General features: G+C 38.4%; 1 protein-coding gene across 1 annotated transcript; it reads right to left on the reverse strand.

Moving 5' to 3' along the window:
* Positions 1-15,694: 15,694 nt before the first annotated feature.
* On the reverse strand, positions 15,695-20,872 carry fam241a (family with sequence similarity 241 member A). Its single transcript, XM_051648464.1, has 2 exons — positions 20,633-20,872; positions 15,695-17,537 (listed from the first exon to the last, which is right to left on the reverse strand). Exons 1-2 carry the CDS (start codon positions 20,750-20,752, stop codon positions 17,244-17,246), a joined length of 414 nt encoding a protein of 137 aa, XP_051504424.1. The 5' UTR covers positions 20,753-20,872; the 3' UTR covers positions 15,695-17,243.
* Positions 20,873-21,271: the final 399 nt, after the last annotated feature.

The following is a 21,271-nucleotide window of genomic DNA, read 5'->3' on the forward strand; positions in this document are numbered from 1 at the left end:
TAACTTTTGCTGAAATGGGGGACATAAACAATCTGATGCGATTGACCAAGTTAATAAAGAAAGCAGTGGGAAACATAAAATCAGCAAAATATTTAACCAACAATCGTGTTTTGCTTTTTTGAATGGATAAAAACAACAAGGTGTTGCATTAAAGCTGAAGGAACTGGGGGAAGTAGTGATCAAATTCAAATCAAATCAAATCACTTTATTGTCACACAGCCATATACACAAGTGCAATGGTGTGTGAAATTCTTGGGTGCAGTTCCGATCAACATAGCAGTCGTGACAGTGATGAGACATATACCAATTTACAATAACATCAAATTAACACAGCACAATTTGAACATCTGATATACACATAATTACACTCAACAATATACAAATAATAACATACACTGTACAGTATACAATACGCACTATATATTCCATGTTCCTGTGAAAATAACAGCATTAAAGGAGTGATTACTGGTGTACCTGTGTCTTTGGGAAATTATGTACTAAATCACAGATAATGAGTGAAATAGTAACAGATATAAGACGACTATCATCAAATATAAACGGGGAAAAAAGAAGGAAGCACTACAGTGATGATAACGATTAATAGTAAGACTCTGCCAGAACATGTAAAAATAGGATATGTGAGCTGCCTAGTTCATCCTTTTATAAAACCCTGCACTGAGGTGCTTTAACTGCCAAAGACTAGGTCATGTTGCAGAAGTGTGCCAGGGAAGAAAGAGATGCTGTAAATGTGGTGGAGATCACGAGTATGGTTGGTGTGGAGAAGGTGTTGAGCCAAGTATTGTAATTGTGGTGGGCCTCATAGTGCAATCTTTCTAGGGTGCAGGGCCAAAAAACAAGCAATGGAATGAAATATAAATCAGTACACAATGTATCGTATGCCCAAGCAGTGAGACAAATTCAGGGTGAGCAAGGACACAGCATGGAAAATAGATTAACCCAAGCTAACACACAGGAAGAGTCTGGGAAGGGAGTGAGTAGTCACAAGTGTAATATTGTTGCAGATGTGCTTGTGGTCAGTAAAGTTAACTTTATTGCATTTATTGCAGAAGTTGTTAACTGCTCAGCTGAAACAAATAAAAGGACATAAATACTAAAGATCATAATTTCTGCAGCTGCCTGCAACTTGGGTATAACAGAAATATCAGTTGAGAAAATTCATGCACTTCTAGGGGCAGCTGAGGGTGCCATACCTTCTCAGGAATCACTAGATAGGCATAGAAGAAAACAAATGACATGACATTTACAATATTACAATGGAATGCTTGAAGTTTGATTGCAAATGGTCAAGAATTCAAAAAAATGGTACATGAGTTAACAACTGTCCCAGATATTATATGTATTCAAGAGACTTGGCCTAAGCAGCAATTAAACTTTTTATTCCTGGGTATACATCATGAGGAAGGATAGGGTAGAAATAAGTGGTGGAGGTTATGCAACTTTTGTTAGGGATGCTATGGCATATAGAAAGATAAATATAGAAACACAGAGTGAGTGTGTTATGGTGGAGATGTGGACATCAGCTGGGAGTGTGAGAATAGTGATTTTTTATAATCTTTGTGCTCAGTTATCTACAGAAAAGTTAAATCAAATTTGGGGAAATGCTGAGGGTACTGTGATATGGTGTGGGGATTTTAACGCACATAATGTTATATGGGGAGTTCAGTCACAGACAGAAATGGAATAGTTATGGAAGAATTTATGGAAGAGCATTTATTCCAGCTACGGGAATTTGCACCGGGAGACATAGACATACTTGTATTACTCCCCATATTGAGCTCGAAATTACTCACTAAGTGGCAAGGACCCTTTGAGGTTACACGGCGAGTTGGGGACCTCGATTATGAAGTTAAATGAATGGATAGAGGCGGGGCACGTCAAATTTACCACCTCAACCTCAAATAAATTATGGAGAGAGGCAGTCCCCGTGTCCATGGCGACGGTAGTTCCGGAGAGGGCGGAGCTCGGGCCAGTGGTGAAGTTTAAAGTCGATCCATTCACTTAAAGGAGACCACTTCTCACTGTCCCAGCTCATGGAGGTGGCCATGTTGCAAAAAGAGTTTGCGGATGTGTTCTTTCCTCTTCCCGGGCGGACTAACCTCATACAGCACCATATCAAGACCCCACCGGGAGTGGTTGTGCGTAGTCGGCCATACCGCATACCCGAGCACAAGAAAAAGGTGATTCGGGATGAATTAGAGGCAATGCTCGAAATGGGGGTAATAGAAGAATAGCACAGTGATTGAGCGAGCCCGGTTGTTCTTGTACCTGAGAGTGACGGGTCAGTCCATTTCTGTGTTGATTACCAGAAAGTCAACGCAGTATCTAAATTTGACGCATACGCAATGCCCCGAATTGACGAACTGCTCGATCGGTTGGGTGCAGCTCAATTTTATTCGACACTGGATTTAACTAAGGGATACTGGCAGATCCCCTTAACTCCATTATCTCGAGAAAAAACGGCCTTTTACACACCGTTCGGATTACACCAATTCGTCACTCTTCCGTTCGGTTTGTTTGGGGCTCCTGCCATGTTTCAGCGCCTAATGGATAAGATCCTCCGGCCACACGCCGCATATGCCGCTGCCTACCTGAATGACATTATCATATACAGTAATGATTGGCAGAGGCATATGCAGCATCTAAGAGCTGTGTTGAAATCACTGAGGTGGGCGGGACTCAAGGCAAACCCAAAAAAAGTACGGTATCTGGGCTTCCACTTGGGTCATGGGCAGGTACAACCCCAAATTAATAAAAACGCAGTGATAGCGGCCTGCCCACGTCCCAAGTCCAAAAAAGAGTTGAGACAGTTTATGGGGTTGGCTGGCTATTACAGAAGGTCCAGTGGATGGAGGCATGCCAACAGGCTTTTTTTGCACTCTGTGCTCCTAACTTCTCTCTCCTCTTCATTTTACAGTCAGATGCATCAGAGAGGGGTTTGGAGGCCATGTTCTCGCAGGAGGTGGAGAGGGTGGAGCGCCCCGTGCTGTACATTAGTTGTAAGCTCTCTTTGAGAGAGACTAAGTACAGCACGATCGAAAAAGAGTGTCTTGCCATCAAGTGGGCGGTCCTAACCTTCCGCTATTACCTGCTGGGGTGGGCATTCATCCTCCACTCGGATCACGCCCCGCTTCAGTGGCTCCACTTCATGAAGGATACACGTGGATCACTCATTAGTACCTGGCACTTCAGCCCTTCAAATTCAAGGTGGTCCACAGGCCGGGGCCGCAGATGGTTGTAGCTGATTTCCTCTCCAGGAATGGGGGGGGGAGTTAGCAGGCCGGATGTTGCCCGGGCCTGAGTCGGGCGGTGGGGGTATGTGGAGCGGGATGTGTTCATGTGTCTGTCACTGGGGAGAGAGGAAGCAGTAAGGGCCATCACCTGGTGATTAATGGTACGTAACACCTGTGTCTCGTTACAGTGACGATGGGGATGAGCTTGAAAAGGCCGCTGAGAATGCCAGTGAGGAAGAGAGAGATGGGAACCAAGGAACCCGCAGTAGTGAAGCTGAAGTGCATTTAGTAGTGAAGCTGAAATGTATTTAGTTGTAGAGCTGAAGTGTATTGTGCTGTGAAGCTAAAAGTGCATGTACTGCTGTCAAGCTAAAGACCATTAAACGTTATCTTACCTGGACTGCCACCCCGCGTCCCGCTTCCTTCCTTTTATTGGAACTTCTACAGTTTCCAATTGAACAATAAACTACAGATGAAATGAGGGACTTAGATATATATATATATATATATATATATATATATATATATATATATATATATATAAATCTATTCTAGAGTAAATCTTATGGACTGATGAAAAAAATTTATAATCCCTACTAGATGGGTTCAGAAGTCTCCAAATATCTGTAAGACCAAGATTTTTACACATCCTGTGAAGCGTCAGTGTTGCTCTAGGGGGCCTGCACACATTTGCTTCACTATGATCAAGGACTGAGTCCATCAAAAGATTAAAGTCTCCTCCAAATATTATATCATGAGGGGTGCCAGCAGCTTGCAACATCCCTTCAAGATCTATAAAAAAGCCCTGATCATCGACATTAGGTGCCAAAATAAGACTTTGTCCCTGAATTTCAGCTAAAACAATAATGAATCTTCCTAATTTATCTTTACACTCTTTGAGACATTTGAATTGTAGATGTTTACTTATCAGTATAATGACTCCAAGTGAATGTTTTAAAGCCATCCTTAGCATCTATTCTCAATTTGACCAGGAATATCAGTGCAAAAGCATCCTTTTGTTGATGTAAAAGTTTCTTGCATTACTTGCATCGATCACGTTCCTCTCTTGTCGAGTTTGCAAAGTCTAGGAAAAATACAATTCTGTGGTTCTTCCAAGAAAGCCTTCCTTTACCCCTCGCCTCACGTAACACAAGATCTTTATCGGATGATCTCAGAAATTTGGCCATAATTGATCGGGGCCTGTCTCCCTCAGCGGATCGCCGAGCCAGAACCTTGTGAGCTTGCTTGATTTCCAGCTTATGGCCTACTATGTCGAGCAGACTCAGAAAGAGCCCATCCAGGAATTGCACCATATCCCGTCCCCCCACTCCCCCCGGGACTCCCACAATACGGATGTTATTACTCTGGCTACGGTTTTCCATGTCCTCCAACTTCTCCCAGACATGCTCCAAATCCACCTTGTTCGCTAGCGGATTAGCAGATAATTCCCTCTCCGATGACTCCAGATAATCAATCAGTTTCTCGACATCCCCCACTCTTGTGACCACATCAGTAAATTTCGCCTCTATGGCAGTGATCGATCGATGAATCACAGCAAGATCCTCCAAGTCAGCAACGACTTTCGTCAGCATTGCCGACATGTTCAACATCTCTCACCGCATTTCCCGCATCTCTCCAACCAAATCGACTCCCTGGCCCGCGGCCTGCTCAGGGGTGTCAGCTTGAGCATGTAAGTGTCTTTTAATGTCTCCAGAGCCTGATGATTTTGAATTCTTTAACATATTGTCCTCCTAGAACAGTTATGGAACAGAGTGTATCGAATCTCATCGGTTTATGTCATAAAAGGTATTAAAACTAGCAAAGTGCGCAGTTCTCGCCGTTCACACGTCCGATCCTCGCATGGCATCATGTGACTCCCTTGTAATCGCTTTTTTAATTTTTCTGATCGGACGGTTATTTCCTTTTAAATCCACACGTAAGTTTAAACTTTTGTTTGGCAGGTGATTGACTGGTGAGAGGTGGTGCATCGCTGCTGTCCGGGAGGCATCAGGACGGAATGTCGTTAATTAATAATAGAGCTTTCTGGTTTTGGTCAAGGCATTTTAAAAAAATGCCTATTCACCTTATGCGCCAGAGAAACTGGCACGCAAACATCTTGAAAATTTTGTCTCGGAACTTCCATTCAGCGGTGATACCACCTTTGTCCTGGCGGTCGCACTGGGGAAACAAATGTGGGTGGGACTTTTACCGGAAGTCATTCTATAGCATTCCCTAGCTCTGGCTGCAGTCATTTTAGACCCTGTTTACAGCTGGTAATAAGACTCGTTTCGGATCATCAGATTGCAAAAGGTCAGCGCTAAAAGTAGTTGTAAACGGGGTGCAAAATGTTTTGTGATTGGATCACAAAAACACATACAGAGGTAGTCAAAAAGGTTTAAAATGCCATTCAGAAGTGATAATCCCTATGCCCCTAATGGAATTTACCTCCCACTGTCGGAGGGCTGAAAGATGTAATAGAATGGTCATTCTAAAATCTAAACTCACTTTTTAAGTCATTTGTTATTGAAAATGTTCTTGTAATGATCCTACTGTGTTGCCATCATTATAGTTTTCCCTTTTGAAGTGCACTGTGAAGGCATAATTTATGCCATTTGGAACACAGTATATGTCTTCTCGTCGCAACACAAGACGAAACAACTCGTCGCGCACAACAAATGATGAAAAAAACACCTAAAAATCAGATCTGACCCTCTATCAGGGCGTCTGTGCCCTGAATCACTCTTTCACAATTTGAGCCTTATGAATCTTGGCATTGTCATCCCGGAATATGCCAGTGCTGTCAGGGAAAGAAAAATCTATTGCTGGGATAGCCTGTTCATTCAGTATATTCAGGTAGACAGCTGACTTTATTTTATTGCCACGTAATGTTGCTGAGCAACTGACCAACTGAAGAAACCCCAGATCATAACACTGCCTCCAGAGGCTTGTAGAGTGGGCACTATGCATAATGGGTGCATCGCTTCATGCGCTTCTCTTCTTACCCTGATGCACCCATCACTTTGGAATAGGGTAAATCTGGACTCATCAGACCACATGACCTTTTTCCATTGCTCCACAGTCCAATCTTTATGCTCCCTAGCAAACTGAAGTCATTTTTTCCGATAAGCTTCACAAACAAGTGGCTTTCTTGTGGCCACACAGCTGTTTAGTCCCAATCCTATAAGTTTTTGTCACATTGTGCATGTGGAAATGCACTTACTTTCATTATTAAACATAGCCATGAGTTCTACTGTCAATATCTGGTTTTACGAATGCGTTGGATAGTTCTTAACCCAATTCCAGTGATTTCAGCAATCTCCTTAGTTGTTTTCTTTGCTTGATGCAGGCCAATAATTTGCCCCTTCAGTAACAAATTTTCCACGACCATGGGATACACATGGTTGTTTAAGAAATGAGAAGCTACACACTGCATCAGTTAGGGTTAAAATAATTGTTGCCAGCTGAAACGTATTAATCACTGCAATAATGATCCAATCATAATATCTGCTTATTTAAATCCAAATGGCGACTTTTTTTTTTTTTTTGGCCAGGCAGTGTAGTTGCTATGATGCTGTTATCAACATGCTCACAGTTGTTGGCGTTTTTTTACAGATGTGCGAATGACAGTGACCAAATCCCTGTTGCAAAGAGAGCCAAGACAAACAAGCAGGCAAGCTACAGGCAGTCAACTTCGTCATGGAAAGCAGAGACTGATGTTGACATGGTTCCACAGACTCTGAGATTCCTGCCCGCATGGGAACCTGCTGACTCGCGATCTCCCCTGAATCTCTTCAAACTGTTTTTCTCTGAGAGTGCTGTGTCAACTCTGTACCACAACACAAATGCTCAGGCTGCCAGGGCAATTGCGAAGGGTCATAAATACAAATGGACAGATGTCAGCATCAGTGAGCTGTACCAATACATTGGACTGATATTCTACATGGCCATGGTGAAGGTGAACCACATCACGGACTACTGGTGGCAGGGCAGTCTTTTCTCTGTACCTTTTCCTGCCACAATTAAATCAAGGGACAGATACCGCACCACTTCATGGAATGTGCACATGAGTCACCCAAACGCAGGCAAGGAGAATGACAGAAGGAGGGGCACAGCTGAATATGACCATCTTTTCAGGGTCAAACCCCTCATGGACACTATCAGTCATACGTGCAAAGCCATCTGTCATCCTAGAAGGAATTTAGCTGTGGATGCAAACATGGGAATGACACAGTACATGAAAGCCAAGCCAACCGATTGGGGCTTCAAGTTGTTTGTCCTTGCGGACTCATCAAATGGATACGCTTTGGAATTTTATGAGTACACCAAAACAGTGACCATGTGCCGGTTCCAGGAGCTGAGCTGACCTCCGATGCCAGGAATATTGCCACTGCTGGTCGCCGGATCTGTGTGTATTGCAAAGCAGTGCATGGCAAGAAGCAGCAAACACCAGGCATGTGACATTCACTTGTGTCTTCAGTTAAACAGGAACTGTTTCAAGGAATGGCACAAACGTGTGTGACTCTGTTAAAGTCTGTGTGCTCAAAAATGTGCATATAACCCTCATTAATTATATTTAATTAAATTGTGCACTTTGTTGTGAATAAACTATTTAAAAAAAAAAAATCTTTCTTTTATTCTCCTCATTTTCTTTCTTTTTGTTTCCTCACAATGACATTCCACTTTGATAGCCCCATTAGGGGGTGGGCCATTATCACCCATGGTGAGGAGTACATCAATATTCATGACCAAAAGTCTTGTGAAAAAATGTTTAGTATGTGTGCTATGGCCCTATATCAATGTCCTTTTTTTATTATTATTTATTTATTTTATTTTTTACTAACCAAGTTTAAACTTTATTTATTTTTATTTATTTATTTTTAAATACAAATGTGTACATACAGTTGAAGTCAGAAGTTTACATACACTAAGTTAACTGTGTCTTTAAGCAGCTTGGAAAATTCCAAAATATTATGTCAAGCCTTTAGGCAATTAGTCAGTTAGCTTCTGATAGGCTAATTAGAGTCAATTGGAGCTATACCTGTGGATGTATTTTAAGTCCTACCTTCAAGCCTCTTTGCTTGACATCATGGGAAAATCAAAAGAAATCAGCCAAGACCTCAGAAAAAAAAATTGTGGACCTCCATAAGTCTGGTTCATCCTTGGGAGCAATTTCCAAACGCCTGAAAGTACCACATTCATCTGTACAAACAATAGTACATAAGTATATACACCATGGGACCACACCGCCATCATACCGCTCAGGAAGGAGACGCATTCTGTCTCTTGAGATGAACGTAGTTTGGTACGAAAAGTGCAAATCAATCCCAGAACAACAGCAAAGGACTTTGTGAAGATGCTGGAGGAAACAGGTAGACAAGTATCTATATCCACAATAAAACAAGTCCTATATCGACATAACCTGAAAGGCTGCTCAGCAAGGAAGAAGTCACTGCTCCAAAACTGCCATAAAAAAACCCAGACTACAGTTTGCAAGTGCATATGGGGACAAAGATCTTACTATTTGGAGAAATGTCCTCTGGTCTGATGAAACAAAAATTTAACTGTTTGGCCATAATGGTCATCGTTATGTTTGGAGGAAAAAGGGTGAGGCTTGCAAGCCGAAGATCACCATCCCAACTGTGAAGCATGGGGGTGGCAGTATCATGTTGTGGAGGTGCTTTGCTGCAGGAGGGACTGGTGCACTTCACAAAACTGATGGCATCATGAGGAAGGAAATTTATGTGGATACATTGAAGCAACATCGCAAGTCACCAGCCAGGAAGTTAAAGCTCGGTCACAAATAGGTCTGCCAAATTGACAATGACCCCAAGCATCCCTCCAGAGTTGTGGCAAAATGGCTTAAGGACAACAAAGTCAAGGTATTAGAGTGGCCATCACAAAGCCCTGACTTCAATCCGATAGAAAATATATGGGCAGAACTGAAAAAGTGTGTGCGAGCAAGGAGGTCTACAAACCTGACTCAGTTACACCAGTTCTGTCCAGCAACTTATTGTGAGAAGCTTGTGGAAGGCTACCCAACACGTTTGACCCAAGTTAAACAATTTAAAGGCAATGCTACCAAATACTAACAAAGTGTATGTAAACTTCTGACCCACTGGGAATGTGATGAAAGAAATAAAAGCTGATATCATTCTCTCTAATATTATTCTGATAGTTTCACTATTTAATTTCACATTCTTAAATAAAGTAGTGATCCTAACTAAGACAGGGAATGTTTTCTACGATTAAATATCAGGAATTGTGAAAAATTTAGTTTAAATGTATTTGGCATTGTAAATTTCTGACTTCAACTATACATGTTGGTCACATATTACTGTAGCACAATTTGTACTGAATACAGTGTAATGAGACTTTTGCAAGTAATATGGTGTAAGTAGCTGAAATGAGCACACAACAGGGCGTCAAAACATCTCCAGGATCCAAAAAACGCCTCGTACTCCAGAGGGTTAACGGTTTCACATGGTAGCATGGTTGCCTATGTAAACGTGGGACAGCAGTTTGAATGGAAACTGGCGATTACACTTGTCAGAGCACGTGTAAAAAAAGTAGAATTATTTTTTTACAACACTAAAGCATCATAGGCTGATATTTGTCAATAATGTATTTTCAATTGCTTTTATTTCTTTATAATGAATAATGGCTTGATTAATCATAATAGTTTGAGTAACTTTCTCCTACACTAAAGATTAACAGAGTGAATCTGATGTTGGATGCATGGTCCAGCGGTAAGTTTACAGGTTGTGCATAGACCAACTCAAATCCTGATCAATCAGGATACATCTGTAGCTTTTCTGCAGATTATAATGTATTTTTAATAGGTCTATTAAAAATTATTTTGTAAAACAATTACACAGACACACTTTATGATATTGTTTGAAAGAAATCAATCATAATTGATACTGAATCTGACAGCCAGAAAATATAGTATCTATTGACTTTTCTGAGAATGGTTGAATTACTGATACTAAATGTGATAACTTATAACTAAGTTAACAGGCTTTTTAAAATGGTCAACAATTTAAGATTGAAAATCTTGAGATTTTGCACAAAAAAACAAAAATAAATCATAATGTTTCTGAAGAACTTTCTCATGCTTTCTCAGAGTATCCTTTATTCTTACCCATTGGTCAATTTGGCCTTTGTACTTGCTCTCCACAAAAAATTGCATTGTTCTGAAAGATCATCTTTTGGCAGTGTCATGGGTAGTCATAAACATACGACACTGTCATGCACAGAACCTTTGAAAAGTAAAAGAGGCTATTCTCACAATTTAAATCAAATGCAGATGTTTTCAGGGGAATTGAACCCTCGTCTGTTTGCGTGGTTAGCGAACACACTACCATTAAATTGGTCAATTGTTTTATCATCTATAACAAGCTTTATATATATAAACATTTAAGTAATTTAAGAGTATAGGCCTATTGTTGACACATATCAGCCTATGATGCTTTAATGTTGCAATAAAAGAATAAAATCCACATTCATCAAAGATGAATCTTAAGAGTAAGAGATGCATAATTGACTTTCATAATAATATATGGTGTTGTGGGATTTTCACAAACAACACCATGGGGATCTACTCTGGCTACAGAATCTCCCGAGCCTCTTGCAAATTTCCCTTAAAGGAATGTTCCGGGTTCAATACAAATTAAGCTGAATTGACAGCATTTGTAGCATAATATTAATTACTACAACATTTTATTTCGACTCATCCCTCCTTTTCTTTAAAAACAGCAAAAATATGTGTTACAGTGAGACACCTACAATGTAAGGGAATGGGGCTAATTTTTTTTGTGTTAAAATACTCACTGTTTCAAAAGTTTAGCCAGAAGACATAAACAATATGCATGTAAACATGATTTTTGTGATAAAATTGCTAACTAACCTTTTCTGTGTAAAGTTATAGCCAATTTTACAACTTCATTGCCATGACGATATAATGTCCACAAAACCAAAAATCCTAAAACAACTTTACAGCTCAAATAATACATGAGTTTTAATAGAAGGATTAATGTATGTGCTTCTATAAAATTATAAGCTTCACATTTCTGGTTTTAAACCCTCCAAAAATTGTCCCCATTCACTTCCATTGTAAGTGTCTCACTGTAACACTGATATTTGTGGTAATCAATATTATGCCACAAATGCTGTTGATTGAGCTTAACTTGTATTGAACCCAGACCATTCCTTTAAGTATCCAGATCGGAGTTTACTTCAAAAGGCCAAATGGTTAACAAAATGCTATTCAGTTGGAATCTGGAATTGAATGGAATTCCACTTCTCAGGAGGAGACACCTTCCTGACTGTTTTGGAGATAATTTCCATTAAGACTTCAAGAAGACAGATCAACACAGAGACATAATTTCTCTAAATTCCCAAAACTATGTTACCAGATATTCTACCTTTTGTGGGGATGAGACCATAGTACCCGTTACACTAAGACCTTTCTAATGAAATCAAACATGAATAGTTACATTCTTTGTATACTTTTAGTTATGGTATTTTTGTACATACAGATCTTAGGTGGATTTGAGGTAATTCTGTGATGAGAAGGAGAGGAGGAGAGAGGGTATAGGGAAAAGACAACAATGAGGTAATTCTCGCTCAGTTGGGTGTGAGCTCTTTGCGAGGAAGTTTCTATGCTGATTTTCTCAGAGATTATTCATTTGATCTTTGCCTCCCTGGGCAATTGCCCATAAATGTAAACACCTTGGCAACCTGCCTTACACTTTCACAGAACTAAACGTGTGACCAGGGTTGGGAGGGTTACTTTTGAAATGTATTCCACTACAGATTACAGAATACATGCTGTAAAATGTAATTTGTAACATATTCCGTTAGATTACTCAAGGTCAGTAACATATTCTAAATACTTTGGATTACTTCTTCAGCACTGGTAGATTTATTCACTTGTTTTGACTATAAAAACTCTGCCAGTACAGTAAGACAAAATACACATGTTAAAAATACATTCTCTGAAAAACCTAAATATCTTATGCAGTGTTGTTTCTAAAACAAGATAAATCTAACTGATCTTGTTTTAAGGATTTTTAGATATTTTTACAGGAAAACAATAAAAAAAATTATCAAGAATATGATTTTTGCCCTAATATCAAAGGAAATTATGATCCAACGTGAATTTTTTTGATAAAAAAATATGATTGTGCCTGGTTACATGTGCATGTAAAATGGCTAGAAATAGCACTTTAGCTTAGCGTAAAGCTGACAATTTACACAAGGTTTATTTCTATTTCTTCTGCTCCAAACTTACTTCTCTGTCTGCTCGTATGAATGTAACACATCATAAGAAAGTGTTTCACCGCTGTTCAAATGCACTTTGGATCGCATCATTTATATGTATAAATGTTTTCCATCTGAAAGGACTAAATATTAAATGAAACAAATGACAATAAAATGCAAAGTAATCACTTCAGTAATCAAAATACCTTTTGAATGTAACTGTATTCTAATTACCAATGATTTAAATTGTAACTGTAGTGGAATACAGTTACTTATATTTTGTATTTTAAATATGTAATCCAGTTACATGTATTTCGTTACTCCCCAACCCTGCGTGTGACTGATGAATGTACTGAAGATATAGGCATTTCCTAAGACATTTACAGTGGCCCCAAAAAGTTTCTGGATACTTCTGGTTCAAATAAGTCATATTTGTATGTATGAATTTCATTGCATTACATAACAAAATGTCAAACCAAGAGGTAAATGCAATATGATGCAGAGGTTTTCACAGAACTGAGAACTTTTCTTATTCTTTTTGACCCCTTTTAACAAAATGGTCCCCAAGTCATTTTTGTGGATGTAGGAAGTTCAGTGACCCTCATAGGTGTCCTAGCAGATTAACCACAGGTGTAGTTCATCACATTAACTATAGGCATAGGAAGTTTGACAAACAGAAAATGTCTTAATACTTTTTGTCTAATATTTAAAAAAATGGAAAAAAAAATGTATCTATTGCTTTATTCTATAACTTGAAACCAGCCAGACTTCTTTTTGAGAAATGTTTTGTTTGAACAGTGTTTTTGTGTGTCAATGCCTCTTGGTTTGCTGTGTGACATAAAGACATTGATCAGTTTTTAAGTGTGACTTAAGTGTCCAAATCCTTTTAAAGGCCACTAGATTGTTACTCTGCTGTATGAGTTTGATCTGACAAGAGTTGGTCTCTATTTATAATACTTTTTAAGCAGTTAGTAAATCTTGACACATCTTTAACTATTTGTAAATGCATTATTGATGTTATGTGGTAGAGGAAGGGGATTAAAGCTAAAAGAGATTGTCAAGTCGCTTTTATTTGTATAGCACTTTACAAAATACAAATAATTTAAAAGCAGCTTTACAGAAAATTATGCTGTCTGTCATGCCTTTTAGTCCTCATTGAGCAGTTTTATTGAAAACGTCATTGAAAATCATGCCTTAAATTAATTAATATTATGTTCTGAAACAATCTGACAAAATTGTTTGTTTTCTCTACTTTCAGTGACAAAAACACAGTTACTATTTTCTGTCCTGCTCAGCATACTGTATATACATAAAGATAATCTTTATTTATTCATTATGTACTAGTACAACCATGAAGACCTCACAGGTATATTGGATGCTCTTGGTCCAAAGGGGCTAAATGTATTTTAAAGTAAATTCTTAGGCTATAATCAAGCCAATTTTGGTGTCTGGTCAGGTGTGACTGTTCCTCAGGTTTTCATCCAGCTAATTGCAACTGGACATTGACTTATGGTTGCAGCTTTGTGAGAGTGGAGTAAACAGTGTAAGTTTTCCATTGAAAACCACACAGAGTGCAAGAGAAGAAAGAAGACCTCAAGAAAAAGAAATAGAATGGTTATATGGTTATAAGTGCTGTGTTATTTTTTTGGTCATGAGGTACTTAGAAAGACACAACCTCTTTATTAGGCTTTATTAGATTTGTATCATATGTATTAAATAAATGTATTAGCCTCTAAAAAGGACCCAATCCTCTTTGATGTTTCATCATTCAGGCACATGGTTTTTCTTATCACTGCTACGCTGATGACACGCAACTCTACTTGTCTTTCCAGCCCAACGACACCACAGTGACTGCTCGAATTTCTGCCTGCTGGCAGACATCTCAGCCTGGATGAAGGAGCACCACCTGCAACTCAACCCAGCCAAGACTGAACTCCTTGTCTTTTCAGCCAACCCTGCTGTTGAACACAACATCACCTTGCAGCTGGGTGCAACTACAGTAACGCCTTCCAAAACTGTCAGAAATCTAGGGATAACCATCGACAACAGACTAAATTTCACAGACCACATCTCAGACCGCAAGATCATGTAGATTTACACTCTACAATATCAGGAAGATAAGACCCTTCCTCTCTGAACATGCCACACAACTGCTTGTCCAGTCACTTGTCATAACTAGACTGGGCTACTGTAACGCTCTCATTACAGGCCTCCCTGCATGTGCAATTAGACCCATGCAAATGATCCAAGAATGCAGCAGCACGTCTGGTCTTTAATGAACCAAAGAGAGCATGTTACACCACTCCTTGTCTCTCTCCACTGGCTGCCGGTTGATGCACGTATCAAGTTCAAGGCTCTGATGCTGGCATACAGAACAGTCACTGGGTCTGCTCCAGCATACCTAAAATCATTTCTGCAGAGCTGTGCGCCCACTAGAAGCCTGCGGTCGGCTAAGGAACGTCGCCTTGTTGTACCAACACAAAGAGGCACCAAAACACTTTCCTGGACTTTCAGCTTCATCGTACCATGTTGGTGGAATGACCTTCCCAACTCCATCCGTGAAGCTGACTCACTCTCTGTCTTCAAAAGATGACTAAAAACACATCTTTTCCATGAGCACTTAACCAGTCATTTAAAAAAAAAAAAAATCCTCTTGCACTTTATTCTGTTTTGAATACTATTATGATGCTAGTTAAACTTTGTAATACAGCACTTTTCATCCACGGTCTCCTTAAGATGATTCGCTTATGTTTTCCTCTTTTGTAAGTCACTTTGGATAAAAGCGTCTGCCAAATGAATAAGAGTAAATGTAATGTAATATATTAACACGATTAAAAATATGTCTTTGGATATTCTTGTTGTACAAGATGTGATGGCTGATTTAAAGGCTAACAAGATTGCTTATCATGAGGTGAAGAATAAGAAATGACCAAGAACTGATCCTTGTGGAACACCGTTATTAAATGTTTTCCATAACCTTGTCTCCAAAGTTAACAAAATACTTCCACTTTCATTTAGCATTTAAATTGTGTACTAACCAGTTAGGTCAATATTTCAAGATGATTTAAAAGTATTATGTCTCCACCTGCAGTACCACTGCCCCACTGCCAGTGGTTTTCATCTCTTGAGTTTTGGTGGAATTCAACGGGAAAAAACCAACAAAGAACAAACTATTACTTATAAACATGATCATTTTTATTATGATAATGCAGCTTTAAATTTCAATTACATTGCAAATGATTTTAAATATTTAAAAACTGATCCTTTCAAAATAAACAATACATAAATGTATTCCTCCCAATCTGCCACAACCACCACCACCCAAAAAAAAACAAAAATAAAACAGCATTGTGGCATAAATTATATATAAATTATGGCAAACGGTATGATCCATGGCAACATGGCATGGGCGCTTTTGCAAACTGTCCCTGATTCACAATGAAGGAAAATAAATAATGATATACTGTATTTATAAAAGCTAAATCCTGTTAAGTGGCACTACATCAGCAATTATAAAGTGTATTATTATATACCAAATAAATAATTGGTTTACAGCAGTACCACATAATCATAATCAACCATGATTTACAAATAAACATGATTTTCATGAATGTAAAGTGATTTCATCTTGCAAACATATTCACAGTTATATAAAGATCAGCTTAATCTTGCTTAAAAAGTTAGCGTTCATTCATTAATTTTCAAAAATAATATTTTCATAAAGAATACAGTGCATGTACAGGCGTTTACATAAATTCTGCGCCTGAACATGGGTCATCCCAAACTGAGGTATTCTAACTAGAAAACTTTGTTGTATACTGTATTTGCAATTTTGACAAAAATAATTCTTTAATTTCATTGAAACTGATCTTGCATCATAGTTTTATGAGAAGAACAGACGGTGCAGGAGCAGATCAAAGTAAAAGCAACTGATAGGAATAAACACTTTTCTAATCAAATGAATATAAACAGGAGCATACAGTGCAAAGGTTTTAATAAAGTTGAAGAATTATTTTTCTCTACTTAAACTATAGGTGCATTTTAATTAATTTTAATTCATACTGTCAGAGACATCTAAGAACTGCAAGATGTCCCAAATAGCCCTAGAACATTCACATGCAGTGTCAACACATTCAAGTTTTAACATGGAAGGATTACTGTTGTCTGGTATGTTTCTCAATACATTTTAAAAGAAGAATTAGGAAGGTTGCCCTCTAGTGCAATTGTGTGGAGAATGCCTGGCTGACACCTGGGCAAAGAAGAGTATACATTCATCAATTGCACCATTGTCTTATCAAATGATGGTATATCCGAGATGTAGAATCAGGTTAGATCAGTTTTCTTTACATTTAAAGGTCCTTTAAACTAGTGGTAGTCAGCAAATCAATATGCACCCATTTTATTAATGCAAGTATTTAAGGGAAGCATGCTTATCAGAAATACCTTTCATACTGTATATACTGAAGAGTGCACAGCTGTGGATAGATTGGATGAATCATCCCAATATTATAAGCAAATCCTCTTATTATCCACAATCACACACCCTCTCCTGCATAAACACATATAAAGAAGGCAAAACACAGAGACCCATGTTTGTGGGTAATATGCTCCAATGACATTCATTAAAATCATCTTTTTTCAGAAAGGAGTTTTTCCTTTCCCATTGGCACTGGCTATGAACAGCAAATGCACATCAGTTGCTACATCTGCCTGGCAGTCACGTCACATCTGTTATTTCTGGATATAAATTATAACAATGCATAGAGTTCCCACAAGGCCGAGAGCTTGGATACCCAGAAACCAGAGCAGCAACCAAAAAACCAGCACGACCACAGGCTCCACAATCTTCTCTCCAAAGTAAAGCTGGGTGAAGCCAATACCTCTCAAACACTTATTGAGCTCTCCGAACAGAGTGCCCAGCCTCTCGCAGTCATCCACCAAGGCAGCCTCTGGCGCAGGCTCTTCTGCTGCCTGTGGCTCTGCTGTCGAGACATTGTGTGGTCTTTCTCTTCGCCTGAGGTCATTCTGAGAGAGATGAAAAAGGTATGACTTAATTATACAATCCCTTTTAAGTAACATCAAGCAGAAAGTGGAGTCTAAATTGTACAAGGTGGCATCACAAGACCAAGGCAAAGCAGGGACTGTAGAGGATCTGTAGCAATGTTATCTTTGTGTCCAAATTTCTGAAAAACATTTATAGCATTTTCTGCAAAAATTTGATTACAAATGTTATGTGGAGTAACCGTCAAGTGAAAGGCATTAAAATACTTCACTTGCACCTTAAATACATGAGCGTGGATCCAATCGGTTTTGAGTGAGAACAGACCAAAATATAACTCCTTTTCCAATGTACATATTGCCACTGCAGTCTCTAGGCAAGATCATGATTTCAAGCTCGACTACGCTTCCTAGTGCTTGACGTATGCGCAGAGCACTAGATGGCGCTATAGGAAGTGTAATCGAGCTTAAAATCACGATTGCCAATGAGACTGCAGATGTCAAGATTTATAGTGAAAAAGAAGCTATATTTTGATCTATTCTAGAGGTCGACCAATAGTAGATTTTGCTGATACTGATAAATATGGTAGTGGGAAAGGCCGATAACCGATTAATTGGCTGATTGTTTTTAAAATCGATTTATAGAATGTCAAGCATTTTCTTATTAATTCTTTACTATGGCAGGCAAAGACAAAAGTCCAAAATGAAAAAAATCCCAGATGCAGTTTTTTGTTCAACCAAAATCCCAATAATAACCAGAAAAAAAAAAAATCAAGATTTAGTGCATTATGTGGGACTTTTAAGTATAAACAAGCCCAAAACACACAGGGACTCTTATTTTGAAATAATGAAAAAACTATATCTATAACTATACCTATAACTACATCTATATCTGTAACTATAACCGGTAGTTCCAAAAAAGTAACTATAGGCACCGATTAATCGGTAAAACCGATATATCAGTCTACCTCTAGTCTGTTCTCACCCAAAACCGGCTGGGTTGCTTCAGAAGACATGGATTAAAACACTGGAGTCTTTTGGATTACTTTTATGCTGTCTTTGTGTGCTTGTTGGAGCTTCAAATTTTTTGGTCAGCATTCACTTGCATTATAAGGACCTACAAATCTTCATTTGTGTTCAGCAGAAGAAAGTCATTCATGAGGGTGAGTAAATAATGAGAGAATTTTCATTTTGGGTGAACTATTCCTCTAATCATTAATGTCAAAAAAGTTTCAAACATATTTTCCAAGGTAAAAAAATAATTTTTACAAAATATAATTTTTTACATCAAGAACACCAAGATATTTTCTCAAGGTTACTCCGCATGACCTGAACAAAATGTGCCTTTTCATACAAATTTCAGAATAAAGATATTTCAATATAACAGAATAATTGTTTTCTTCTTTTTTTAAGTCTTCTTGAGTGTCTAAAGAGGTCCTCTCTGTTTGTTTGTTTTGTTTTTTGTCAGATGACAACAGAATGGCTACCTGCATGTTGGTACCACCACATGAATTTGCATATTTTAAAACAAAATTGTTTCACTGCTTATTATATATATATATATATATATATACACAGGTGCATCTAAAAAAATTAGAATATCGTGGAAAAGACCAGCCTTAAGAGGTTTGTCAAGCAAAGCCGATTCAAGAACTTGGGGGAGCTTCACAAGGAATGGACTGTGGCTGGAGTCAGTGCATCAAGAGCCACCACGCACAGATGTTTCCAGGAAATGGGCTACAAGTGTTGCATTTCTAGTGTCAAGCCATTCCTGAACCAGAGATAACATCAGAGTCGTCTTACCTGGGCTAAGGAGAAAAAGAACTGTACCATTGCTCAGTGGTCCAAAGTCCTCTATTCAGATGAAAGTAAATTTGGCATTTCATTTGGATATCAAGGTCCCAGAGTCTGGAAGAAGATTGGAGAGGCACAGAATCCAAGTTGCTTGAAGTCCAGTGTGAAGTTTCCACAGTCAGTGATGATTTGGGGTGCCATGTCATCTGCTGGTGTTGGTCCACTGGGTTTTCTGAAGTCGAGAGTCAATACAGCCATCTACCAGGAGATTTTAGAGCACTTCCTGCTTCCATCTGCTGACAAGCTTTATGGAGATGCTGATTTCCTTTTCCAGCAGGACTTGGCACCTACCCACAGTGCCAAAACTACTAGTAACTGGTTTGCTGACCATGGTATTACTGTGCTTGATTAGCCAGCCAACTCGCCTGACCTGAACCCCATAGAGAATCTATGGGGTATTGTCAAGAGGAAAATGAGAGACACCAGACCCAACAATACAGATGAGCTGAAGGCCACTGTCAAAGAAACCTGGGCTTCCATACCACCTCAGCAGTGCCACAAACTGATCACCTCCATGCCACGCCACATTGATGCAGTAATTCATGCAAAAGGAGCCCCGACCAAGTATTGAGTGCATAAATGAACATACTTTTCAGAATTATTTTTTTCTGTATTATAAATTCTTTATTTTAAGATTTTAAGATTTTGTTTTTTTTTTATTTCCATGAGCTGCAAAAAAAAAAAAGGCTTGAAATATTTCACTTTGTGTAATGAATCTAGAATATATGAAAGTTCCACTTTTTGAATTAAATTATGGAAAAATACTTTTCCACAATATTCTAATTTTTTAGATGCACCGGTATATATATATATATATATATATATATATATATATATATATATATATATATATTAAAGAAATTTTAATAAAAGGTCATTCTACTCGGTTACACCACATTATATTTTTTTACTTTTAGCCCCAGAAAAAAATCTAAATGACTTTAAACTTAATGCATTTTAGTGTATGTAAGTTAAGTTTATACTTTAGGTATATTCTGAAAAACACCCAACATATGTGTTATGTAATACCTAATGAATGTGACAACAGCCGAATAGACTCTTCCGCAACTGCAGAACAACAGTGAAAGAAAGACAGTGAAACACACAGCACGTCTTCAGTATAATGCGAAGCCACTTTGAGAGAGAGAGAGAGAGAGAGAGAGAGAGAGAGAGAGAGAGAGAGAGAGAGAGAGAGAGAGAGAGAGAGAGAGAAAGAAAGAAAGAAAGAAAAAAACTCAAGAAAGTAGGATTAGAGAAACTCGATGTACCTGTTCACTGTGTCTGTGAGCGCTGACAGTGCGCTGAAACCCGCATCGACTTGACGTCCCGCATAAGTCACCACGATGACGTACCTCTGTATCATTCACTACTGGATAAGTGCTTGACATATTTTGCCCTTAAAAGTAGAATTATTAATGCTGACCTGAGATAGGGCCGAAGGGTTGAGTACCAGCAGGCTGTTTGCCTTACTTCCGGTCTCGGCTGTCAATCCTGACGTCATGAATCACGGCGCAGTCAAAATAAAACATTCATCGTTCTGATATGTTCTTTTATTATTTTTTCGATTTAATATTATTCCTAATTATTATAACTAATTAGTTATAACTAATTATTGTCGTATCAACCATTTGTATAATGTCTTATTATTGTAATATGCCGAAGGAACTTTAATAATAATTAAAATAAATAAATAAAAAAAAACATTAATCGTCCCCAAAGGGGGGCTGTCGTTTTAAAAGCATTATTATAAAATTAATAACGGGACTACATTTATTTGTTTAATTTAATCCAGAATAAACTATGACGATTGTTTTGAATTGAATGACGGCTATGTAGCTTTCTATCTTTCTTTTTTCTTTTTCTTTTTTTTTTTTTTTACGGCTAGAAGTAGAAGCAGGTTTAAAAAC

This window comes from Myxocyprinus asiaticus, chromosome 21 (assembly GCF_019703515.2).
Source record: "Myxocyprinus asiaticus isolate MX2 ecotype Aquarium Trade chromosome 21, UBuf_Myxa_2, whole genome shotgun sequence".
NCBI classification, from domain to species: Eukaryota; Metazoa; Chordata; class Actinopteri; order Cypriniformes; family Catostomidae; genus Myxocyprinus; species Myxocyprinus asiaticus.

Coding starts and splice junctions, on each gene's coding strand:
- fam241a (XM_051648464.1), bottom strand. CDS start 20,752: ATGTCAAGCACTTATCCAGTAGTGAATGATACAGAGGTACGTCATCGT. Junction 17,538..20,632: donor CTCACAGACACAGTGAACAG/GTACATCGAGTT, acceptor CATCTCTCTCAG/AATGACCTCAGGCGAAGAGA.